We start from the raw sequence: 26,893 nt of genomic DNA, 5'->3' as shown, positions 1-26,893 counted from the left end.
AGGACTTGGGTTCAATTCCCAGCACCCACATGGTGGCTCACAACCATCTGTAACTCCAGTACTAGAGGATCTGACACCCTCCTCTGTGGCCACTACACACACACGGTGCATAGTCATACAGACAGGCAAAATATCCATACACATAAAAATAATTTTTTTTTTTTAAATTTGAGCATCAGTTTTTGCTTGTTTGTTATCTCCAGGTTGGATAGGGGTGGGTGGAGAAAGTCACAGCATTTTGCTCAGGTCTATGTGGTCCCTTGTGCCATTTCTGGTTTGGGAGTGGCTGTTTGCTTATGGATGTCACCCACAGGCAGACTATAATGTAAGCATGGACACTGACAGATCCTTTAAAATAGAAACAGTAGCTGGGACAGTGCTGATCATGAATGAGTCACAACATGTAGAACGCCGTAATCAAGAACCATCCAAATTTCCACCAGCCTACAGGTTAACTTATAAAAGAAACTTCTGGGCTCTTCACACATATAACTACGCTTGCAAGTTATGGGGCAGCTCGAGAACTTGTGGCCATACTCACTGCAACTATCAAAGCTCCTATTTGGTCTTACTTGGCCAAATACCAACTGCACAGCGAAGCAACGGAATTATTCTCCAGGTAGCTGGTGCTCTTTCGCAGCTATGCACGTGGGCACAGAGGAGACAAAAGGAGCACAGGAACTGTGCTATGCGAGCCTGCCTTGTTTCTACAGGAAGCTCTTGGTGTCATTGCATTTGAAGGCTAAATTTTCTTTATCTTTTTGAATATCATTGCTAAGACACGGATTTTATTAAACCTGAGATGGTGGGTCTTCTGTCTGATTAAGGTTTTTTTTTTTTGCCTCCCCAAACCATCCCTTCTTTCACTATGCTCCCATGTTTATTAGTGCCTTTGCCTGGTAGCAGAGCTGCTTCTTATAGTTTCTCCATAATCAAAATGTCCAGAAATGCAAACGCCTGGTGGACGCTTGGTGAGAGAAGGCTGGTTCCAAGGAAGACAGGTCAGTCCAATCCTTGGTCAAGTCCAAATCTTGGTCAGTTTCTCAAATCTTGGATTCTGTCTCTTCATTCACACTTTCAGCCTACCAAAAAGTTCTCTTCACTCTCCCAAATGCCATCAAAGTCACGTGCACATTCATTCCCCTAAGGCCCACTACCATGCCACCACCCTTGGCAAGCACCATCTTTGTTGTTGTTGTTGTTGTTGTTGTTGTTGGGAGAGCATGAGTGCAGTCTCTCACTACAATAAATTACGAAGGCTAGTTTCCCTCATTTGGGATACGGAAGTCAGCACATCTGAAGCGCAATGGATGAGCCTTGCCCTGGGAAAACAGCCTTCATGATTATAGTGTCTCTTTCACCAGGTAAGTATGCAGCATCTACTTTTGTCCATGTCTGAGCTTTCTAATTGTGTCCTTTCTTCTGGCTTCTACTTTTACCCTCTCCAATCTATCACTAATATGTTCATTATCCATGCAACAGAAGCAAAACTACCCCCTCCTCTTTCTCTCTTGTAGCACAGGCTGGTCTTGAACGCATGGCTCTCTTGCTGGAGTTTTAAGTATGCATCATCGTGTCCAGAAAAAGCTTCCCTAAAATGCAGCTCACCTTAGGTCCACCTCTGGTTGAAAGCCTTTCAAAGGGCTTTAAAACACACCCAAATCTCTGATTAGCTTCAAACAAGTGATGAACTTAGAAATCTTTAAGTAGTCCCCATTCAGGCTTCATAAGAGTAGTTAGCTCCAGAAACATACTTAAACTACTTTTGTAATATTCTAAATTTAGACTTTCTTATTCAAGATTCAAAACCAAAAAATCATAAAGAAAAGTGTGTATACATTTTGTTTATTTACTTATTTGGTTTGTTCAGACAGAGTTTCTATATGTAACAGCCCTAGCTGTTCTGGAACTCACTTTGTTGACCAGGGTGGCCTTGGACTCAGAGATCCACCTGCCTCTGCCTCCCAAGTGCTGGGATTAAAGGTGTGTGCGAACAGTGCCTGGTGCCCTTCTCTTCCTTAGGAGCTACTCAAAAAAAAAAAAACTATGTGTGTGTGTGTGTGTTCATTAAATCTTATAGCCATCCTATGAGGTTTTACAAGTGAGGAAACTGAGGCACGGACAGCATGTCTCCATCCAGAGACTGGACCAAAGTGAGACATCCAGCTTAAGTGGAGGAGTCAGGGTCTGAAGCTAGGTGACCTGGCTCTGGGGACTACTGATGTCTGAGAACACACACAGACATTATATATGGAATATGCAGAAAAGAGTCAGGAAAAATGCACACTAAATTACTCTGCATTAAGCAAAAGCAGTAGGCTTTGTCAGGTCAGGGGGTGCAGCCCAGGAGAGAGGGCATTTTATCTACACTTTCCAGTGCTAAAAAAATTTTGCATTCAGCACACATCCATTCTTCTGTTATTTGTATAATTCTGAAAACTATTAAAAAAAACAGAAAATATATAGAAGTCACCCAGTGATAGACTTAGTAATAATCATTAGAAAATAATTTGAAAATCTCTCTAAGTCATACATATCCAGGGTCACCTGTGTTTCCTGAAAATGTCTTTGGGTAATGTGCAGCTGTAGAGAGGCCCAAACCCACAGCCCTCTATCTCTCCCATCAGACTTAGATTCTTCTCCATTTGCCTGGGTCATTGACTATAAATTTAACTTAAAAACAGAAGGAAATTTAGTCATTGTCCCCTTGTGTCTAATAGTCAGAGAGTTTCTTCAGTTGCAAATAGATTCCATGCTTGGGTCTGAGGACCATGTGGCTGGAAAAGGCAGGAGGCCTGGTGAGGTCTGGAAATACTTGGAAACGGAGCAGAATCAAGGCAATGGCCACCTTTAATTCCAGCATGGCAAACTGCTGCCCGATGCAGTTCCTGTGGAGGGAGAGAAATGAGTTAGTTTCTAGAATAGTAAGTCTGGAGTCTATGAAAGCTCAGAGGTTTCCTCTGAGTGAAACATTTTCTCCATGAGGGAGGGAAAGGACTCAAGAAACTCCAGAGGTGGACGGACTTCACATCTGGACAATCTGTGACTTGGAAATTCATGAGGGCCCCTCTCCATAGTTACAGAAACAGTAAACAACTCCTGGGGAGGAGACGGAGCAGCTGTGCTGTCCAGAGATCTCTCAGACCAGCCCAGGTTGTGCATAGAGAGCCAGGGTTGCGGCTTTTGTGAGTGGTCACTTGTACTGGCTTGGACTTGACTTTTTGGTGAAGCAGCTTGTGGTGGTTTGAGCAAGACCACCAGTAGGCTCATGTATAAAGATGATGTCTGCTCCACAGTTGATGGGATGGTGTGGGAAGGACTGGGAGGTGTGTCTTGTTGAAGCATGTGTGTCTCTAGGGGGTAGTTTTTGAGGTTTCCAAAGCCCAACTAGTTGGGTGGTGGCTCACGCCTTTAATCCCAGCGCTCAGGAGGCAGAGGCAGGAGGATCTCTGTGAGTTTGAGGACAGCCCGGTCTATAAGAGCTAGTTCCAGGACAGGCTCCAAAGCTACAGTGAAACCCTGTCTTGGAAATAAAAACCAACCAAACAAAAACAAACAACAAAAAACCCAAAAGCTCAGCCATTCCCAGTTAGTTTTCTCTCTCTGCTTGGTGCTTGCAGATCAGATGCAAATTCTCAGCTACTGCTCCTGCACCATGCCCAGCTGCCTGCCACCATGTTCCCTCTCATGACAATCATGGATTCACCCTCAAACTCTGTAACCCCAGGTAAATTCTTTCTTCTACAAGTTGTCTTGGTCACGGTGTCTCTTCACAGCAAGAGAAAAGTAACTGAGACACAGCATCTTTAGAGCCACCATGTTCCCATAAGCAACTTTTCACTCTTGTTAGTAAACCCAACAAAAAGCCAGTGATTCACTAAATTAGGCGCTAATACATCGTGATCTGTTGGGGAGTCATCTTTCTGGGGTGAGTAGATGTGTTTATGTTACTTTTTTCCAGAAAAGTTCTCTTACACAACCAGAACAAAGCCGAGTTTTCACACCAAATATCATGGAGACTTTTAGAGTATGTTCTTAGGTTGCTCCTTGCAAGAATGTGGAGTTGGAGGGTTCAGTGTGATGCCCTCCCTGAAGAAGGCAGCAGCTGGAGTCACCCACAAATTGTTTCTCCTACTAGCATTGAGCCTGTGAACGATACTTACAGTACAGGCTTATTTTCCCAGGCATGACTCAGGGGATGTGACATTAAGTGGTACTGTCCTTTGTGAAGAGATGGGTTCTGGGAGGAATTAATGGAGCAGAGGGGCTAATGGGTATAAATAAGCTTTCTGTGTATATTTTCAGCAGCTTAATTTGGCCTCACCTTGGGCCACTGGAGAATGGTAGGAAGGCACAGGGATGTCTCTGATCAGAATTCTCCTTGGTGAATCTCAAGGGGTCAAAGACCTGAAATGAGAAGACAATACCATCATCAGCTTAACAAATACAAATACACATCTTTTAAGGTGATACTTAGTGCTGATAGAGAAACATATGCCAAAGAAGATATTTAAAATGTTCTGCAAGCCATATGTTAAGAAGATAGCATTAATTTTAATAATAGATTTTATTAAACAAAATAGTCCATCATGTACTTATTACAAATAATTAAGGAAATATTTCACTTTTGAGTGGGGTGCTGTATCTTCAAACTTCATATTGCAATTCCAATTAGCCAAGTTGCTTAGTGGCCACATGGACAGCAGCTCTATAGACCTGGAGGGGTTATCAGGCCCTCTCCTGACCTGTCTGCTAGCCAGTCTAAGAGTGCACCCACTTAGCACAAATGAGATATCATTTCCCAGCTTCCTATTCTACAGAGTAGATCGAAAGCCCTAGTGGTTTAAATAGAAGAAAACACTAGTGCTTATGTTTTGGATTTCAAGCATATCAAATCAGCTCAGGCTTTCTACACATCTCCTTGCCTGTCCAGGTCCTCCTTTCTCTCTTTCTGAGGTTCTTCTGGGCTCTAGAGAGCTGACCCACATGGTTTGGAACAATACAAGGCATTGATGGGGATCTGAAGGGTGACAATCGAGAGTCTGGGGTGTTGACTGTTCATTGGCTGGCTCCTCCCTGCTGGTTGTCCTAGACTGGCAATATCTCTTCCGCATGGGCCCGTTTGATGTTTCCTGTCTAGCTCCTACAGGCTGTGTAACTCTCCGCTCTGGGGTCCATCGGGTCTAGAAAAGATTAATGATTCTAAAAGATACCCACTTTCATTTGCTTCCCCTAAACTCTGCCCGTATCTTCACAAACAGTTCCTTTATGGAACATTTGAACTGAGCAACAGAAATGTGCCATTAATATCGCCAGGATCCCGATTGCTTCATACAATAAAAGAGACGCTGAGCTGCCCACTTTGCTCTACTGACGAGCTGCGGACCTGCAGAAATCTACTAGGTGTTCAAAAGAGCTTGACAGGCGAGTGACTGAAATACAGGCAGTGACAGTTGGGACTAAGGTCTTTAGATGGCAATAAAGATAAAGGATATGAGGCGAGGACAAGGTCGTTAGCCGGTGAGCCTTACACATTTACGTTCACAGTGCAGCCCTTTTCAGGCTTAACTATCAACACAGCAATCACTCAGCACCACTCTCTAAAGCAGTCCACAGAAGAAAATCTTACCTTCGGGTCTTTCCAGATGGCAGGGTTGTGGTGGAGACCCCAAATGCTGAGAACCACAGTCATTCCTGGGGCAGGAGGGAAACAGAGAAAACTGCTGGGGTGTGCGGGAAGATGTCCTCCCGCTGACCTGAGTGCCAACGCTCCACCAGGGAAGGACGCGGGGAGAACGGGCTTGGGCTTGAACTGTAGTTTTCAAAGCAATTATTTACCATATTCATAATTTTATACTAAGGAGTCGTTGGTATCTGGCCAAAGAGCTAAACTGTACTTGAGGTTTCTGCCTTGCTTTGAATTACTGTTAACATCTAGCATCTAGGCAGCACTCCACAGGGACTGCTCTGTTCTGCCTTGAAGATCCAGAGGCTAATTTCTCTTGGCACTGTTCATCTGTGAAAGGTTAAACATTTGGGCACATATTCATATGGTTGGTGGTTAAAACAATAAAAGGCAAAGAAGAGGGAGTTTGAGCATCATTTTCTTATCCAAAAATAATTCTGGTTTTGTCCACAAAATGACAGCCACAGGTTGCAGGCTTTGCCCTCAGCTCTCCTGTTGACCTGTGGACACGAAAGCAGACAAGGGAAATGACATCTCATGTGATTCTGCTGCCACCTATGTGCCCTGCGCAGAGACGTCTGACTTCACACACAGGGTCACTAGAGGTTCTAACTTTGCTTCTCGTCTGTGAACCTTATATACATAGTGGGGTTTTCCCAATGGGTCTTTGGAGATATCAAAACTATTCACAAGTGTTTTGTAAACTATAAAGTACTGAACACATGTCTGTTAAGATTACATTCCAAGGGGGACATGAGACAATGTATTTGAAGGTTCTATACAGGCTAAGTATTGTCCGCTTCTAAGTTGGTGTGGGGATAAGGACTCCCCTTCCTGTCTCCTACACTAACACAATGGTGCTCCTCTCCTGTCCAGACACACTTGGGTCTCACAAAGATTATCTTAGAGACAATGTCACAAAAGATGAAACCCTTGGCTAGGTTTCTCAAAATGAGACTGGAACCTCACAGCTCTAACTGGCTATGTGGCTTAGGAAGGTCACTGAGGCTCACAAAGGATCAAGGAAGTATCCTCTGAGCTTTTAGTAGCTGCCCAGGCTACCAGACATCCCAAGAAGCCCCAAATCCCAATAGTCCTCATCACTGTCCCCTTCAGGATCTCAGGGTTAGGAAGAGAATGTGAAGACCTGCAGGCAGTGAGTGTCCATCTGGGAGGGGAAGGGGCTTGCTGAGTTCTCTGGAGATGGATGGGACGGGCGGAATCAGACGGAGTGTCTCCTGGATGCACATTGTGGTGTATGACATCTCATCCAGCTGGTCCCTGTGAGGACAAAGGAGAGAAGTGACAGAGACACCAGACCCACGTTGTATTGACTGTTTTCTATTTGATCACTTTTCCTAGCATGTGCCACTGTTGGGGTAAAGTGATTTCGTCTGGGTTTATACAGCATATTGTTAAAATGTGATCTTTTCTGTCACCATGTCAACGGAAGTCCCAGAGGGGGCAGACACACCGACGCCACGTGCTTAACAACAGGATTTCTGACAAGCAGCGCTGCAAACCTTAGCTTTTCACATAATGGAAGAACGTATAAGGCACAGCTAAAGACTGAACAAGAGGCAAAAGAAGTTGGAGAAAAAATTATGTAAAGAGAATTGTTGAAATATTGAAGTACCTTGGAAAACAGAGTCAGGTGCTACTCATCCTAAACAGGGGGAGACTGACTTCGGGCTACATAGAGGATTTGGTATGTGCTTCCTCGGATTTTGGGAAGCACAGAACCAATCACAGGTGACTCAGAGCAGACAGACTGGCAGGGAGATCAGCTGAACGAGGTAGGGATGCACAGGTGTATCTGGGCAGTCAGTGAGCTGAGCAGGAGGAGGGAGAGCCCCAGATCAGCTGGAGAAACACTGTTTCCAGAGTTCCCCTGCCCCATGAATCAGCACTAGAAAGTTCCAGAAAAAGAGTCTCCAAGATACCAGCAGATGGAATGACCGAGAGACGAGAAAAGCACAAAGTGTTTGACATGACCATGACAGTTTCCTTTCACACGGGAATCATCTCTGACACAGTCAGAGTCTTGGGTTGGGGAGAAGTTGGCCAATAAGACAAGCCAACAACAAACTCCTCTCACTCTACTGGCTTCCAAGTCAAAGGGCCAAGGAGGGGCAGAGAGAGAGGTTCCAGGTGGGCAAGCACGTGAGTGGCGATTTGTCAGTGCTCTGGGCTAGATAGGCTAGCTACTGGCTTGAGAGTGGCTTGTGATTTCAGTAGATGGGACTCCAGGAGACTCCTTAAGATTTTTGCCTCTGAGATGAAAAGAACTCTTCCCCCAGAGCAAGTCTGAAGTGAGAACAGGAAAAGGATGAAATGGTTTATCTGTATAACTAGCTGTGAGATCAGGAAAATGACTACGTGTATTTAGTCATTTCTGTCTGATCACATCTCTGTTTCTTTTTCTGATAAATTACTTTAATGAGGGTATTGGCCATTGAAAAACGTAAAATTTTAATTCTGTATTCTTTCCCCATCAAGGCCAAGAAAGAAATGGGCAATTGTGTCTACTCTGGCACTTACATAATTAAGAGACACAACTTTACCCATATCAATGTGAACAAAAAGAAAAATTGTTGTTTTTTTTTAAATATTTATTTTTTATATATACAATATTCTGTATACCTGAAGGCCAGAAGAGGGCGCCAGACCACTTTACAGATGGTTGTGAGCCACCATGTGGTTGCTGGGAATTGAACTCAGGACCTTTGGAAGAACAGGCAATGCTCTTAACCACTGAGCCATCTCTCCAGCCCCCTTGTTGTTGTTTTGAGACAGTCTGACTATGTAGCCTTCTGTCGTGGAATAATCTCTTTGTGTGCTGCGAAGATATGTTGCTCTCACTGAATTAGTAAAGAGCTAAAGGGCCAATAACTAGGCAGGAAGAGGTTAGGTGGAACTTGTGAACAGGGAGAGAGCTCTGGGATGAGGAAGGGCAGACTCACAGGAGACGCGGAGAGAAGCAAGATGAGTATGCCATGCGGAGGAAAGGTACACGGTCACATGGTAGAATGTAGTTAAGAAAGATGGGTAAATTTATGCCATAAGAGCTAGTTAGTAATAAGCCTAAGCTATCAGCTGAGCACTTATAATTAATAATAAGTCTCTGTGTGGTTATTTGGGAACTGGCTGGTGGGACAGAAAATTCCCACAACATAGCCCTCAATGGCCTGAGCTCTCTGAATAGACCAGTCTGGCCTTGAACTTATATAAATCTTCCTGAGCAAAGATCATCATCATCATCATTATTGGTTTTTCAAGGCAGGGTTTCTCCCTCCCTGGCTGTCCTGGAACTCTCTTTGTAGACCAGGTTGGCCTTGAACTCACAGAGCTCCACCTGGCTCTGCTTCCCCAGTGCTGGGATTAAAGGTGTGCGCCACCACTGCCTACAAGCAAAGGATTTTAAACTAACATAGAAATGGACTAACAAGAAGTCAAAGAGAGAAATTGCTTAAAATATTCTGAATGTCACATGTAAATTTCATTAATGAAAATAATAGGTATGTATAGAGTTTTATTTTAATGGTTCTGGGGCTGGAGATTGCTCATCAGTTGAGGGTGCTTGTTGCTCTTGCAAAGGATCCGAGTTCAGGTCTCAGCATCCGTGTTGGTGGCTCACAACCACTCCAGCTTCAGAGGATTTGACGCCTTCTTCTGGACTTGCGGCACCTGCACTCACGTGCCTATACCCTCACAAGACACTCCCATCCACATTCTTAAAAAAATAATTAATCTTTGTGCTGGGTAGTGGTGGTTTATCCCAGCACTCAGGAGGCAGAGGCAGGTGAGTTTGAGGTCAGCCTTGTCTACAGAGTGAGTTTCAAGGCTGTTACACAGAAAAACCCTGTCTCAAAAACAAAACAAAACAAAATCTTTAAAAATGTGCTCTTTGTAGTATTTTTTTCTCTTTCTTCCATTAAAAGAGAGAATAGTTAACAGATCTTTTGGACTTTAGGCTTTTCACCTGGCCGGGACTCAATTACTGTTTTCAAATTTAGATCAATTAAGAATGAGAAAAGCCAACACATGCATTCTCTTCTCTTCTCTTCTCTTCTCTTCTCTTCTCTTCTCTTCTCTTCTCTTCTCCTCCTCTCCTCCTCCCCCTCCCCCTCTTCCTCTCTTCTTCTTTTTCTCCTTCTCCTTCCCCTCTTCTTCTTTTTCTCTTCCTCCTCCTTCTCCTTTTGTTTTGTTTTTTTGAGACCTGTCTCACTATGTAGCTCTGGCTGTCCTGGAACTCACTATATAAACCATGGGGATCTCACACTCACAAAGATCTACCTGTCCTGTGGGATTAAGGGCATGTACCACTGCGCCTAGCTTTATTTTCTTTTTTAAGTATCTACAACAGACAAAATGGAGCATTGAAACAGACATCATAATCTCCCAAGTTTAGTTAATAAAAAGAAATGGGATAGTCAACAAGGTGATAGGCTAGGAGGTTCTCCATTTGGATCCTCCCAGCAGCAGTGATTACACAGACAAACATATCTTTGTGTGAGACAATGCTTGACCTGGCCATCTACTGTGAATCTGTAGAACAAAAAGCAAAACAAATGCAACATTGTGTTGAAAAAAATAGTGTTGGGCGATTTTTGGATAGTGAACTTCCTTTGCAGAGGATAAGGCTAACATGGGGCTCTTTTCAGAAAGAAGAGACAAGTAGCCTGCTTACTGGGCTTTGGCATACACATACCCTGGGATCCTGTGGTCAGTAGGCACCAGGGTAAGAAATAAGCACAGCCTCAAAAGGAGTGCTAGGATGACTTACTGAGGGCTGCAGATCTTACCAGGTGATGGAAGACCCGTCTCCCAAAATGCTCCTGATCTCTGTCCGGCATCTGTCTTGATGCTCAGGGTTCAGAGCCAGGCAGTAGAGAAGCCAGGAGATGCTGGCTGCAGAGGCGTCGTGCCCTGCCCACATGAAGGTGTTCACCTCAGATCGCAGGTCAGTATCTGAGAAGGCTTTTTCATCTTCAGCCTACAACAGGCAGCAGAGATAGTGGAATGAAATGTCACGATTTCCAAACTTCACAGATGTTTGGAGACACCAACCAAATGATAGTTTTATAGAAACGCTAGAGTTTCAACTAAAGGTTTCAATTTTTAGTTCAGTTTATCAAACACATACGACAAGTCCTATTCTGCTCAGAGCCAAAAGGAAAGCAGGCTTTGCATAAGCACTTGGAAAATTTCTTCACCCTTTCAAATGTATCGAATTTTTCAACATTTTCTTTTGAAAGGGTTTGCTCATCCATGTTTCCATTTTTCCCCTAAGTCTCTAAACCCCTGGTATCTGTATAGCTTCCAAATCATAGCAAACAGATAGATATTCAGTCTTCTCTGATTCCTGGTGAATTACAGGTTTCAGTCTTTCTTCCAGACTGCACCAAGAGCCATGGCCCACAACACTCTACAGTTTGCATTTAGCAGAGAAGGTGTGTTTCTTCTGTCTTTCCATTTCAATTTCATTTGCCTATCCACCCTCCTCCCTCCCACATGGCTGGCAAGCTGTGTGAGCGGACCTAGACTTTTGGTGCATTTACCTGGGCAGAAAGGACAATATCCAGAAAATCTTGAGACTTTTGAGTGTCGTCCTGCTTTACTCCATCCTTGAGGAGTTTCTTTCTGTCCTGGATTATCTTTTCTGCATAGAATTAAAGGTATTCATTACCGAAGGGACAGCTAAGTCAATCACAACCAAATACATTATAAAGCAAGGCAGAGCCTACACAAAGTGTAATGTCTTATCTGCTCTCAGAGGCCAGAGGGGACATATTATATCTAAATACATTAAACTTGCATGGGTGGTTTATTTTTCACCAACAGACCACTTTTAACAGAAGTTTCACACAGAAGAGATGAAACTTAGTTTCTATCAGTAGGCAAACAATGTACTCAAGATAATCACTAAGTGAGATACAAAGGACCATCACCGTTTTCCTCTTCAGTTTCAAATCTTGTTTCCATGGAAAATATCCAATGAAATAGCCATCAGAGAAAACACCCCACATATATAGCTAAAGGGTCCAAAAGCAAGCAAGCAAGCAAGCAATCAAGCAAGCAAGCAAACAAACAGACAGAAACAGAACATGGGGCAGATAGAGTATGGACATGCACCTTTTACAGAAATTTGTTTTCTGTCTTAATTGGGGTCAATTTTGTATTTGAATTTACCATTTCATATAAATTTTAATGAATTTTGGATGGAAGTAAGCCGAGTAGTATATTTTGATTTTTAAAAACATTTTCTGTGTGTCAAGAATTTAGCTCCTCACCCATGCTCATGGAAACAAAACTAATTAAGCTCAGCAAGTTGCAAAAAATAGGTCATGGAAGTAGGAGGGAGAGTAGCTGGAAAGAGGGCCTTCAGCAGGAGAGGGAGGCCAGGAGACAGAAATGTGGGAATGAACGTGGTCAAAACTGTGAACATCCGTGAAACTGCCCACAAACCCATTGTTGGGGCCGGACTAATAGCTCAGTGGTTAAGAGCACTGGCTTCTTCTCTTCCAGAGGACCCAGGCTCGATTCCCAATACTCACATGGCAAAATTCCAGGCTGTCCTGGAACTCGTCATGTAGATCCGGCTGGCCTCAGACTCACAGAGATCACCTGTCTCACTCACCCTCTTGAATGTTGGGATTAAAGGTACACACTACCATGCAAAGCTTTTGGGTGTCTTGAATACACACCCACATCTCCTTTTTCCTCTATGCCTGTTCTGTGCCAGCATTTTAGCTTGCGATTATTACTTAATTTACTGCTAAGGAAGCCACATGCCATGTGCATTTTAAAATCTTAAATTTTTCCCTTGTTATATATGTACTTGTAATAATTGCATATAACAAAATTGCATAAGACATAATGGTGAGGTGCAAACTTACCTTAAAGGTAATTAAAGTTGTAATTCTTTGAGCAGAGTCCATATTAAAGCTCCATTAAGAACAAGAATTCACTTCCTACTTACTGTGAGACTTATCCTTCTACATATAAGACAGGCATGATGGTGCATGGATTTGGGTGACCCACAGATGAGACTGGCCCATGTTTATACCTGTGCATTGATGGATCACTTTGCCTAACTCCTGGAAGCAGTGGCCCTTAGGGCTGAATTTGAAAATTATGTCATGATGATGCCAGAAGTTGTACAAGCGAGAAGATATGATTTCGCCAAGTTCAAATGTTGCCTTCATGTAAGGCTCATAGGTGCTGGAAGAAAGAGTTGGAACAACGGGTTAATAATTGACTTAGATCACAGAGAACTCATTTAATGCCCCGTCACTGACCCGTTTATCTGGCAGTTGGTCTCCTGGCCAAAAGCGCATTTCATGATGATGTCCAAGGCCATCAAGTTGATGTGTTCAAAAACCTCCACGGTTGTTTCCTGAGTGCTCCAGATCTTCTCCCATTTATCCTGGCAGAGGAGGCCAAGATCAATATCATCATCATCATCAAATGGTCTTTATTTGCCTGCTTTTTCCCTAAACCTGCTCTTATCATCTCGGGGACAAAAACCCTGACCCTACAGGAACCAAAGACCAGGAGTAAATAATCCATGTGTTTATTTTGGGCACAAGGAAGGGAAAACACACACGAAGTGAGTGAGAAAGAGCGTGATGCACACTTCACATCTGGCAAATGGTCTCTCAGGGGTTGTCATGGCTCTGCACCAAACAGCACAGAGTTCCACACACCCCCTAATTAAGACTGCAATGCATGGGGTTCCCCCAGGGCTTGCTCTACCTCCAACCCCCAGCTTGTTAGATATCCCATCACTGCTCTCAACCCCCCCCCACTTCGATAAACTCAGAACATTTTCCAAAAACATCTTATATACAGTAATCAACAATACCAACAAGCATGCTAACGTGGAAGGGGAAGATCTGGGGCCGCAAACCTAGATGAAGAGCTACAAGCAATTAATGAGAGATAAGAGAGGAGAATTAGACCCCCTACATGGTTATTCGATACTAAGTGGTTGGCCCTGAAAGCACATACATACAACCCACACTAAAAGGTTGCATTATATTTGTACATTTATATAGACATGTAACAATAACTATTAAAGAAAAAGAGGTCATAAATTTAGGAAGGAACAAGGGGGAGCACGAAAAGGGTTGAGAGGAGGAGAAGAAAGGGAATGAAATAATAATATTTAATTTAAAAATTGCAAATAAGTCTGGCAGTGATGGCACACACCGTTAATCCCAGTACTTGGGAGGCAGCAGCAGAAGGATCTCTGAGTCTGAGGACAGCCTGGTCTACAGAGTGAGTCCCAGGACAGCCAGGGCTACTCAGATAAACCCTGTCTTGAAAAACAACAGAAAAAATAATCCAAAATAAAAGCAATCAAAAAACATTTCATATCCAGACACTGGGGACCAAAAGAGGCCTGGAAGAAGAGTTGCTGCAGGGCGCTGTTTCTAATGTCCCCACAGACAGGAGCTCCTCACACAGCCTGAAGTGCGTTTTCTGACAGCTAAGTTGCCAAAAGGCTCGCACCCCCAGTTAAAAATACATTTATCACAACAAGCAATTTTTTTTGTGTGTAAAAATGCAAATAAATGGAAATGTTAAAATTTAGTCCATTCTGTTTGTTGAGCATCTACAGGTGTCACCTCGGAGCCGAATGCTGAGTACCTACAGGTGACAAACTGGGTCCCGAATGGTCGGAGACGGAATGAAAAGCAGAATTTGAAAGCCTTTCACCCTAGTGTCTATTATTTGGTTGGATGGCTTACAACTAAACAGTTAGCCCTGTAAGAGTCAAGTTTTTGGATGAACATGTATTTGTTGTACTTATTAATAGAATTCAGTGCGATACTTCCGCTCAGGCATTTGAGGAGAGCTGATGAGCCTTGTGGTGGGTTTGGAAGAAACGAGGGGAGGGGCAGGCGTCTGAGTTTGAGGTGCTCTGGACACGTGCAGCAGGAGGCGGTGCGAGAGGAACGCAGAGAAACACACAGGAACATAGAGGCTAGAAATGGCTCCTAGATGTGCTGGGGCTAAAACGGGCACGGGTGGAGCTGAATTGTGCCAGACACTGACCGGCGCTGAGGAGGATGCCCTCTCCATCTGACCCCCTTCCTCGACCCTGGAGTCTCTGCCTTGAGAACTCCCACTGATGTGTCCCACTCCACTCCCACAGAGGTTGGCACGCAGCCACAAGCTGGTAACACCTGTTCCCCGTGAACGGAGTAAGGAAGGCTTGCAGTAAGGAGGAAAACTTGGCTTTGTGGTATTTGAAGTTTACGAAAAAACTGTATTAATTATGTGTCCGCTTTTAAAATAAATACATTAAAAAAGTGAAAATCTCTCCACCAATAGAACTTTCAATAAAACTCATTTCTAAAGCAGAAGCCACCTCAACAGGGATGCCCCTCTGCAGCTGTTCCTGACTCTTTGGAAGGTGCCACTCACCTCAAGATCCCGCCCCACCTATGAGAGGTGAACACTCACTCAGTCCTTTATGCCCACAGCCAAGTCCAGTCCACTTCAGCCTCAATCCTTGTCTCACACCGCTCTGCCTAGGAGTTTCTTGTTCTTACTATTGACATGGGCAGATCAGCTTATAGGGTATGGATCTGAGTTACCTCTGAAGTCTGAGCCAGTTAGCTGCTCTTGGCTTCCTTACCTGTCTCCACAGCACCTGCGACCTGAGTCTTAGCACCAGAGAATGCGAGACTCTAAGACAGGGAACCATCTCTTCTTTTTTTAACCACCTGAAGAATTCAGGAAAGGCCACCATAGACATTACTACTCAGTGGGTACTTGTATTCTGATTGATTTCTAGAAATCGGCTTTGATTTTTCTTAACCCACTACAGAAGTGTCTAATCTAATGTTTCACTTACGAGCATCGTGTTCACAGAGTGGGCCATCGCGTCCACACAGGTTGTTAGGATGTCGTCATGGAACGCAGGAGTTAGGAGGCAGCGGTGTTGGAACCACCTGGGTCCATCTAGATTCAGGAGTCCTCGTCCTTGGGAAAGAAAATGAACAAAGCCTCATGCATTTGCTAGACGAGGAGAGATGCGGGCCACAGGCAGTCATGAAGAGGTAGTGAATGCCAAGTGAATGACAGGTGAAGACGGTGTCAGCTTTGATGCCTATACCTGGAGTGGGTGCATTTATCACTGAGAGAAAGTGTTCCACAGCCCGAGAAGCTCTGATGCCTGGTGAGGTGTGGTTTCTCAGCAATGGAATGTGGTAGGTAATCTGTGTGTCTCAATGAGGACACACACATAAGGCACTCAACCCAGTCCGTCCTTAGCTCATGGTAGAAACGTGAGAATTATCCACCTTCTCCTTGCTGCAGACCAATCTATAAATATTACTATGAACACAGATTCATCAGAAACAAGGCAAGGACATCCATCTGATCCCAGATAGCCTCCTCTTGAGCTCTGGTTTGTGAAAACACTTATCGAGGCTGGTATTTCACAATCTCCCACTGCCAAATGTGCTGACATTAAGGTTTGGCTTTCAGGGGCTGGAGAGATGACTCAGTGGCTGAGATACTTGCTGCTGCTGCAGAGGATTGGTGCTCAGTTCCCAGCACCCACACTGGGTGGTTCAAACCACATGCAGCTCCAGATCCGGGAATCCAACCCTCTGTTCTGGCATCCACGGACAACTATACACATGAGCACATACAAACAGACACACAAACTTGCACACATAAAAACACATAAATAAAAATAAAATACATCTTAAAACATCTAGCTTTCCAAGGACTTTAAATTTGAATGACAACCTTTAAAATATTTTTATTAACATTTTTCATACAATGTAGTTTGATCATATTCTTTCACTTTCCCGAGCTTCTCCTAGATCCTTCCTACCTCCCTGCCCACCCGACATTATATTTTTCCTCTCTCTCTCAAAAAAGAAAAACAAAAAATAAAAGTCAAAACATACAAAAACAAAATAAATAAGACAAAACTAGATCAAAACAAAGTGTACCATAAACCATGGAGCCCGTTTTGTCTTGGTCCACTGCTCCTGGGCATGGGGTCTTTCCCGGACTGCGGTTGATATAACCCAGTGACATGCCATTGGAGAAAACTGGTTTTCCCTTTTCCAGCAGGCATTAATTTGGGTGGGGCTTTGTGTTCATTTCCAGCTTTCAGTGCTGGGGTTTTATGAATGGTATCCTTTTTGTGTGCTTATAAATTGCCAGGATCTGGATGCCTGGTTTGGTTCTCTTAGAATGCTGGCCACTGCATAAAGCACTGGGAATACAGCATTCATCTCAGCAGTGACATTTCAAATGAGCAGTGCTCATTTCAAAGATGAGGAAGTCATAGAGCGATTCTGTCCCTAAGATCGTGTAGTCTACTAAAGTGAATAGTAGCATGCAAATCTAACAGGCTTCGAACCCAAAGCCTCTCTTTTTTCATTTAAGTTCTTTCCAGTCTAAAATAAACCATCAACTACATGAGAAAGCAGCCTAATTTATCTGCTCACAGGGTAGAGTCAAACGGCACACCAGGGAAAATTTTTTACTGAAAGGCATATAAAAAAATAAGAGCCGGGCGGTGGTGGCGCACACCTTTAATCCCAGCACTCGGGAGGCAGAGGCAGGTGGATCTCTGTGAGTTCGAGGCCAGCCTGGTCTAGAAGAGCTAGTTCCAGGACAGGAACCAAAAGCTACGGAGAAACCCTGTCTCGAAAAATCAAAAAAAAAAAAAAAAAAAAAAAAAAAAAAAAAGAGAGAGAGAGAGAACTCTGTAAAGGAAAATAAAGAAAACAAGAGAGGTGAAAAGATTAAATACCTTCCATAGTGAAGCTAAGATGTGGAAGAGTTTGCACACATTTTCCCCTTGAAAATGGGACTTTGAGAAAAGAAACGGACAAGGGTGCTGTGTGACGCTCTGCTGGGTTGACCTTTGGGTCCCCTTTGACCTTCTCCTAGGTAGCTCTCCTCATAGATCTATCTTACTTTTTAGAACGTGTGTTCATGTATCATCCACTGTTTGCTTTTTTGTTAAACTGAGATAGGAGCTCCCAGTAGGTTGGAAGTCACCAAATAGTTAGGCTGACTGGCCAGCCTGGCGCCTGCCTGCTCTGTCTTCCCTCTGTTGGGAATACAAGAGCTCACCGTCATGCCCCCTTTTAGAGGTGGGTTGAATTCAGGTCTCCATATTCTATTTTTAAATGTTAAAAATGATATTCTTAGGTGAGAATACAAAACATTGATTTTCCTTATGGCATTTTCATATTTATGCGTCATTATCCTTTGGGCTCACTCATTTCCTCCTCCCTCTGCCCCCACCCTAACCCCTTGTATCCCCTGCCTCCCTCTAGCTTGTTCCTTTTCTCCTCCTAGATGATCCCTCACTCCGCATTCATGTCATATGCATTTGATGTCCTTTCTTGATGCTTTGGAGTTCGGATGTGAGTCTCTTTGGAATGCTCTGCTATGGAAAAGTGGCTTGGCGTGGGAGTGGCTGGCACATACATACCGATGCATGGAGTCGTGAACTGGTGCACAAACTGGCTCTTTGGGTCTGCAGAATCAAGCAGAGGAAAGAAAAGGCAGCATTAGGGAAAACAATCATGACCAGTTCAAGCCGGGGAAGGCTTTCTTCATTTGCCTGTACTCAGTGCAGACCGTGGACAGCAGGGAACCCCAGGTCACTTTCTACAACCTTGGAGGCTTGGAAAACCCAAATCTTGGTTCTGTTCCAGAGAACAAGTCCCAGAACCTAAGCTCATATCCTCTCCTGGTTTCTATTTCCCTCAACAATGCAGGCTTGCTTGGGGGTGGACAAGTTTCAGAATGGGGGTTGGGACATATATGCTTGTTGGAAAACATGAGACAGTGAGACACAAGGGCCTCTAATGTTCTTGTGATTCAAACGTAAATATATTCTTCTGAAGAGATGAACTCTAGACAGACTGGAGCAGAGAGACAGAGGAACACAGAGCTGCTCAGAGAAAGGTCTGTTTTACTTGGGTTTTTTTAAGGGTGAGGAATGTGAAACCCAGGAAAGATTAGATGTGAGATCTTCACAAAGGTGGCAGAGCTCAAACTGGCCATTTTGGCTTTGTGCTATGCATAATAGGAATATGTAAATGGATTGGGTGGGTGGGGGAGGAGGGACCTATGCTTTTCAAAGGAACAGAACCTCTTGAACCATAACCAAGAGTTCGGACTGGTAAGGCAGGCTTCTGATTTCCACTGGAGACTTTTGTTCATCATGAAGAGTGTGTGAAGCAGGGTTGTTGACTCAAAAGTTCCAAAACCAAGGAGACAAAGGTAGCCCCTGGCCAGGCTGGTGGTGGCAGCTGGGATTTATGGGGCCCTGGGTCAAGGAACTGGGGTGGGGGTATCTGGGAAGTCCCTTAACCCTTGTAGATCTGACCCCTCTCCATACTCGTTCAGGGTCTCTTCCAGGCCCAGGGCTAATCTTTGCTTCAGATCAGGCCTGTGGGCCATGTGCAGCTCACTCCTGGAGGATTAGGACTCTGAGCTTTGTCTCATTTCTTACCTGTTCTGCTCAGAAATATCTTTGCATAGTCTGGGTCGTAGATGTAGAAAAATGCCTGGAAGGGCCCTACCCAGCAGGGGAAGGCACAAGGGTACTTTTTGACAATCTCATCAAGCTTCTCCATTTTATCATCCTGAAGAAACTACAGTGAGAAAGGACAGGAGATTAGAGTCGTCGGGCCGATACTGCCTTGACACCGACACAGGGTGAGTTCAGGACCCACACAGGGCTGTGCAGCAGAGCGATCTGGCTCCTTTATGTACGGAGGCAAATGTTCTTTCTCTAAGATCTCTAAACTCGGGGATAATGTCCTAAACAAGGCTAGTTTTTTGTTTGTTTGCTTTGTTTTGTTTTTCAGTATAAATACACGTTCCACCATCGAACCAAAGCCTTACTGAGTAATATATCCTGTAAGCTTTTCCCGGCAGAGGATGAAGTGAGGTAAGTCTCACTCTTCCATCTGAGGACATCACTGGCCTAGAAACGGGGCTGGAAGGCTGCAGGTTTTGTTTTCCTATGCTGGAACCTATTCAAATCTTCCTGCTGGCAAACTGAACGTGACCACTGACGAGCTCACCGTTCCGTCTCCCTTTTCAGTTTTCTGACTACTGATCAGTAATTCTTCCTCATGACTTAACAACAAACACTTCTCTCTATAAGCCTGCCAACTCCTTCCACAAAAACATCCAGCTCTTTACCCATAATAGCAGAAGGTTTATTTCTACAGGTTCCTGGAATTAAAAACAAACCTAGAGACAAAACTCTCAGCTTCCAGAATTTATTTTCCTTTTGCAGAGATGGAGTCTCATAATGTAGCCCAGGCTGGCCTGCAAATCACATCAATCCTGCTTCAGGCTCCTGAGTGCAAGGATACAGGTGTGAGCTATCATGAACAGTCAACATCCAGCATTTATAATGCAAACTACAAAGTACAAACCACAGCCAGAGAGGAACCTTTGCTTCTCTCTGTTTTATTTCCCTTATCTCTCTCTCTGTGTTATATCATGTATGTGTATATGTATGTTTGAATATGTGTGGGCACAGCTGTGTATGCAGGTGCTCATAATATGTGTACATATCCATGTGGAGGCCCGAGGCTGATGCTGGGACTCATCCTCAGTCGCTCTTCCTTTTTATTCTTTATTCTTTAACGGTGTATTTGTATGGATCTCTGTTTTGTTTGTCCGTCTGTATGGGTACCACATGCATGCCTGGTGCCTGCAGGAGCCAGAAGAGGGCACTGGGTCCCTGGAACTATAATTACAGATGGTCGTGAGCCACCATATGGGCCCTGGAAATTGAACCTTGGTCCTCTGCCAGAGCAGCAAGCGCTCCGAGCCTTGGAGCCATCTTCCCACCTCCTTTACTCTTACTCTTTGAGGGAGTCTCTAAGTAGAACCCAGAGTTCACTGCCCAGCTGGCATTTATGTAGGTTCTGAGGATCTGAACTCTCATCCTCTTGCTTTCAAGGCAAGCACTTTACCCACTGAGCCATCTACCTCCCCCAGACCTTTCACCTTAAGGACAAGATTGTTAATGGCTTAAGTAGTCCCAACGAATAACTGAAAATAAGATTTTCTTATATCTTTTTTTTTTTTTTTTTTTTTTTTTTTTGTATTTTAGAGACAGGGTTTCTCCGTAGCTTTTGGTTCCTGTCCTGGAACTAGCTCTTCTAGACCAGGCTGGCCTCGAACTCACAGAGATCCACCTGCCTCTGCCTCCCGAGTGCTGGGATTAAAGGTGTGCATCACCACCGCCTGGCCTTCCTTATATCTTCTTACAGTGTTTGTGTGTGTGGTCGGGATGCCTATACACATTTGAGTACGATCATGGGGTCTCCACTTTTGAGGAAGCATAAGACTGTTGAAATTCTTCCTTGTGTGACTTCACATCATTGATCGTCCTTATCCTCAGAAGAGGTAGAAAACCACACTCCAAATCTGTGTGTTACCAGTCAGCCACTCATCCATGAACTGGTCTCTGGAGAGTTTAGATCCACTAAAAGGCCAAGATCTAGGTCCTGAAATGGTGCTTGTGTTTGTATCAGCAAGCCACCATGAGGTTTTCTAACAGTGTAAATATGTATTCATTCACAATCAATGAGCATTTATGGAGGGCCTGTTGCATACTAGATGATGAATATTCAAAAGCAGTTTGAAATAGGAATTAATTTTGGCTCACGGTTTCAGGGAACACAGCTCATCACGGTAGGGAAGGTGTGACGTCATGCCTCACTGTTTGATGGCAGGAGCTTGTGGATTGTTCACATCATGGCAAACCAGGAAGCAGAGGAGACATCAGGACTAAGAGCAACAAGGCTGGGCTGTAAGTCTCAAAGTTTCTCCAGTGACTCCTGTCTGCTAGCCAATCTCTCCAAACTGCCTCTGGCTGGGTATTAGATGTTTAGACGTGTGAGCAAATGGAGATCTTTCAGATCCAAACCATAACGTGAAACTGAGACAGGTGCTGGCTGACTTTGGAGCAGTGATAGTGGAACTTAATGCTCCATTTCACTAAGAGTCTGGCATGTTTTCAGGTTCTTCAAACACTAAACAAGTTTATCTCTTGAACAAACCAATAATGTGTTACATTGCATGTAAATGAACTAAGGGTTTCAGCCACAAGACAAACATTGTTAGAGTGCACAAAAATTATATATGTGTTGACAGAAGACAATTTTTAAAAGGCCCCACGTGGCCAGAAAAAATCTTACACATTCGTATTAACAGAGAAAGCTGATATAGCTTCACTAATGTGAGATAAGGTAGACTTTAAGGGAAGGATTCTGGCTCAATAAGAAGGGACATTTCATAGTAACATGATTAGTCTATGAGGAAGGCAGAATGGTCAAAATTTGTATGCGTACTATATAATAGCTTGCGAATTGATAAAGCAAAAAAAGAGATGATAGGACAAAGCCCCCCAAAACTGACAATCAAAGCGCCTCGCAAGCTTCTCAGGCCAGTCTGCAACAAGGCAGTCACAGGAACTGAGTGGAAGTATCTAGAAATTTACAGCACTTCAGCGTGTTGTCATTTCTTGAAGGTTTTAGCGAGAGGAAAAGTTCACAGCAGAGTGGAGAGAAGCTGTTTCGCCACCTTTTTCTTCTTGAGCGTCACCTCTTTAACACTTCCCTCTCAGTAGCTGGCAGAACAGAGGTGCGGGACAATTTTCAGGTTATTCCAATTTTCAGTTGAGAACTTCTTAATTAAAGTTCTAGAAAGTGTGGCGTTGAAAATGAACTCTAACAAGAGACAGAGTAAATGGAAGTTGAAGGCTGGGAAGGAGGAAGTTGATTCCTCCCACTCCTGCCTAGATCACCAAAGCAGCAGGATGTGATCTGCCCCACTGAAAAAAGGTACTGAGCCACATGGCTAACATAGATCAGAAAAATGGGTTAATCAAGATGTGAGAGTTAGCCAATGAGAGGCTACGGCTAATGGGCCAACCAGCTTATAATTTATAGAGATCTATGTGTGATTTTCTTTGGGGCTAAACAGCTGGGGGTACCGGGCAGGACAAAAACCCCAACAACAAACAGGACCCTCCTTGTTACAGAGGTGGATCCCGTCCAGTAAATCCTTTAGAGGATCGCAGCCCTCGCCATCTCCACACAACCTTGTTAAAGACTTGGAGTCAGAATCACCCAGTTATTGGAAGCCATTACTGAGTCGCCAACCCTTATATAAACTTACATAAACTGCACGAGATAAAATTTGTTGTTTTAAGCTGCTAAGTTTGTGAGAAATTTGTTAGGCAGCAAAAGACAACAGGCAAATAGAAAGGAAACAAAAATATGCGAGGCTTAGAAAAAAATTACAGAAAACTGCAATTAACACATCAAAGGAGATACCACATAGCAGTTTATGAAAAATGTTAGAACTCTAATAAAGGATGTATTTAGTCACTTTGACAACGATCTTAATTTATTAATGTCCCCTGTATTCATGTGCTCTGTGCTCTCCCACCCTGACTCTAGACTTGCTCATATGACTGGCTCTGATAAATCAATGCAAGAGCAGCATACATGGCTGGAAGGTTTAAAGACTACTTTCAAGGTCAGATTTGCCCTCTTGCTTTCTTGGGACCTTGACATCAGGTAAGCACGGCCAGGCTTGCCAGTTAAAGATAAAAGCGGAAAGATAGTAGAGCAGGAAGAAGAGACCAAGGCATTTAGAATAACTGCCAACCTTTATCTGACCTGCTGTGAACTGCGGTGAATTAGCCAGGCTAGCCAAAGTCAGCAGGACCTCGATTCACCTGGAAAACCTCACTCAGCTCAAAGTGCCAACTCAAAGAATACTGAGCCTAAGAACTGGCTATTGTCAGTGTGGGAGGGGTGGTGGTGGTGCATGCCTTTAATCCCAGCACTTAAGGGGCAGAGGCAGGTGAATCAAGCCTGACCTGGTTTACAGAGTAAGTTCCAGGATGGACAGGGCTACACAGAGAAACCCTGTCTCAGGAAAAAAAGAAAGGGAGAAAGGAAGAAAGAAGGAAGGAAGGAAGGAAGAAAAAGAGAAAAAGAAATGGCCATTGTCAAGTGTAGTGTTTTTATGTAATACAAGGTAATTGGTGGAAGAACAAATGGAGCATAAGACAGAACTCATAGACACTAAAATTGTGACAGCCAGATTAAAAACATTTTTCAGATGGCTGGGTAGTTAAGAGCACTTGCTGTTAAAGCAGAGGGGCTGGGTTTGGTTCCTAGAACCCACATGACAGTCCACAACCATCCATAACTCTAGTTCCAGGCCAGGAGATGGGCAACTAGGTCTCTTTTGACCTTTGTGGGTACAGGACACATATATGCTATACATACATCCATGCAGGCAAAACACTCGTACACATACAATGAAACAAATAAATCTAAAAAAATCCAGTGATTCATTTTCTGGGTATTTGCAAAATAATTAATTGCTATTTCATCTGGCTTTTATGCCCACTGCAGCATTATTTATAATGGCCCAGATTCGGAGCCAGCCTCAGAGAATATATCTGGATGAATGAAAGGAGAATTGTGTGTTCCCTAAGCATGGTGGCTCATGCTATCCCATCGTGAGGCTTGGGAGGCTGAAGTAGAAGGATCACTGCAAGTTTGAAGACAGCCTGGGCTACATAGTGAGGTTCCGGGACAGCCTGGACTATGGTGATTGACTCTGTCCACCCAAACCCTCAAAGCCAAACTCCCAAACAATCAAAATAAATTAATAAAGAAAAGAAAAGAAAGAAAGTGTGGTAAATGCGCATCTGGGAGTGTACCTGAAGGACCTCTAGTCAGCACATGGGACACGGTACATGGTACGTGACAGAAATATATAGTTCAGGAAACCGAGGAGCAAAATGCCAGTGCACCCTTTTCCAGCCCATCCATTCCCAGAGAGGTTTGTGCAGTCCCTTCGCAGCGTTTTCTAGGAGTCACCATCATCCCCCCCTTTCCCAGGATTTTCAGTTTCTTTGCTCCTCAAGTCTGTACTTTAGTTGGGCCCCTCGATCAAAGGACGCATATTCTTTTCGTAGCCCCAGTACTTAGCACACAACTACTACTCCCAGGGGGTTGACAGAATTTAAGAATCCGCGTTGGGAGTGGATTTGAAAAACAGGAGAGACCGAACAAGTGATTGTCTCACTACGCTCAACAAATCTTTCTCACCCTGTATTCTCGGAGCAGTGGGGCGGGGCCGCTTCCGGCTTTACAGGAATCTTAGAAAACACAGTTAATTTCTTTCTGGTCAGAATGAATCAAGGGTGCAAACTATTGCGTTCGATTTTGCACATTTTCTACAACTAATATGTATAACTTAGACCAATATACTGAGTTTAAACAATACACGTGGGAGATATGCCCAGGTGACTGAGACTGAATTGACACCCAGCGTTCTTATATATTCAGGCTTCCCAAATAACCCCCCTCTCTAGCGATCCTTCTCCAAGGAAATGAGAGAGACTCCAGTATTACAGAGAGCCACCCCACCCCATCTTGGACTGGGAAGTCCAAGAATAACCCGGAGCCACAAGGGAGGGAAAGAAAGAGCGGCTAAGCTATGGGCTTGCTCTGCAGCATCCTGCGGTGCCCCTCCCTCGGTCTACCTTCTGGTGTCCGAGGAGCCAGTGGGCGGGCGGCCCCGGGAAGGGGCGCAGGTCTCGCAGGAGTCGCTGTCTCCGCAGGTAGAGCTTGATTGCCTGCATCAACCCCAGCGCCAGGCAGAACACCAAAGCCAGGTGCAAGGGCCGCGCCCAGCGCGTCTCCAGCCAGGCCTCCATCACTCTGCGCTCGCGGCCGTGCAGGCAGTGGGTGGGTGGGTGGAGGATATGGTGGTGATGGTGGGAAGCGGATAGTTTTCCCCAGCCCGGAGCTGGCGAGGATCACCCAGCCCCCTCCCCAGTGAGCCCTCGGTGTAGCAGAGGTGGGGGAGGGGCAGCTCCTGCCTGGGAAAAAGAGACCTGCCCTCCGGGATTTTCAATCGGTTATCCACATATTGGTGCACGCCCGGATTCAGGCAGATTTTCCTGTACGTTCCTGGGGTGTCATATTTTAAGCGTGACACTTTCCAATCGCAGAAGATCTGAATTTAGATTTTGAAATAATGCTGGGGCTGAGGTAATTGTTTCTCTTCCTTGTCAGGAACAAAAATAAACTGCGATGACAAAGGTCCTGCTTTCTCACTGCGGAATTCTCTAAGCAGTCACAGGAGCAAGGCTCCATGTGCGGCTCAAGCTGCCAAACTGTGCTTGCGAATGCTTTGCCCTTGTTCCTTACCCCGATATCCAGTGTGCACCAAAGTCTACCATGGCCCATTTCAAGCTGTATGAGGGCACCGAACCCCGAGTTGGGAAGAGACACACAGTGATGTACCAGTAGAGAGTATTTCTACCTTCAGATACAATCAGGACGGTCATACAATCTATGGATCCCAGTGTAAAATAAAAACGTGGGACCAGGGCTGGCAAGCAGCTCAAGGAGTGAATATGACCTGAGTTGGATCCCAGAGCCCACATGGTCGAGAGAGAGAGAACAGACGGAGCCGACTCTTTCCTGACCTTCACGTGTGCTGCGGTTTGCACACCTTTCCCAGCAAATACATGTGAAAAACTTAAGAATCAGTTAAGTTTAAAATTACAAGGGTGGAATATGAAGCCATAGTAAAACAAGTATATGGCCTTCCGAGTTCAGAGCCATTTGACTGTCCAGATTCCAGCTCATAAAGCAGCCTTGGATGCAGACAGCTTGAGGAGCAGCCTAACAATAGTAAGATGATGGGGAATAAAGTCAGTCCTCCATAGAAGGCGTTTGTTATGGTTCTTAAAGAAACAGTCAAATAAATACTTTAAAATGTTTTAACCAACCACCAGCGTATCTGTCCTTATCTACTCAGGTTCGAGAGAGATATCTTGTGTTCTTACATGCTTTGAAACAGTTTATCACATGACCATTTATTTAACAAGTACTGGCTACCTAAGGATGATTGAATCACTGTTTTCAAAGCCAGAGAAAAAGCCGTGAACAAAATGCTGTCTCTGCCGTCACAGTGCTCAGACTCTTTTCTGTCCTGAGTCCTAAGCTGTGGACACAGACTTAGTCACAGTCAGCTATAGCTGTAACGTCTTCTGAAGCTAACTTCTGAAAGCCAGAGTCTGCCGAGGAAGCCATATTAAGATATATCAACCCTCCATGGCTCAAGAATATTTGGAAAAATTTG

The 26,893-nt window shown here is 44.3% G+C and overlaps 1 protein-coding gene and 1 non-coding gene across 2 annotated transcripts; both read right to left on the bottom strand.

Moving 5' to 3' along the window:
• Window positions 1-1,212: 1,212 nt before the first annotated feature.
• Window positions 1,213-1,372, bottom strand: LOC121448973. The gene has a single exon (XR_005974440.1). It is a non-coding gene; the product is annotated as a U1 spliceosomal RNA (small nuclear RNA).
• A 499-nt stretch (window positions 1,373-1,871) lies between these two features.
• Window positions 1,872-25,692, bottom strand: LOC121448317 (cytochrome P450 4X1). The gene is made up of 12 exons (XM_041652228.1): window positions 25,284-25,692; window positions 19,197-19,338; window positions 18,168-18,212; window positions 15,555-15,682; window positions 12,988-13,115; window positions 12,756-12,910; window positions 11,248-11,348; window positions 10,492-10,682; window positions 6,834-6,967; window positions 5,630-5,694; window positions 4,325-4,407; window positions 1,872-2,888 (listed from the first exon to the last, which is right to left on the bottom strand). Exons 1-12 carry the CDS (start codon window positions 25,455-25,457, stop codon window positions 2,714-2,716), a joined length of 1,521 nt encoding a protein of 506 aa, XP_041508162.1. The 5' UTR covers window positions 25,458-25,692; the 3' UTR covers window positions 1,872-2,713.
• Between the last annotated feature and the right edge of the window lie 1,201 nt (window positions 25,693-26,893).

This window comes from Microtus oregoni, unplaced genomic scaffold (assembly GCF_018167655.1).
Source record: "Microtus oregoni isolate MIOR12 unplaced genomic scaffold, Mior012 000005F_ref0000423, whole genome shotgun sequence".
In the NCBI taxonomy this organism is placed as follows: Eukaryota; Metazoa; Chordata; class Mammalia; order Rodentia; family Cricetidae; genus Microtus; species Microtus oregoni.
Note: the sequence above shows the minus strand (reverse complement) of the source record. Positions and strands in the feature narration are given on the sequence as shown.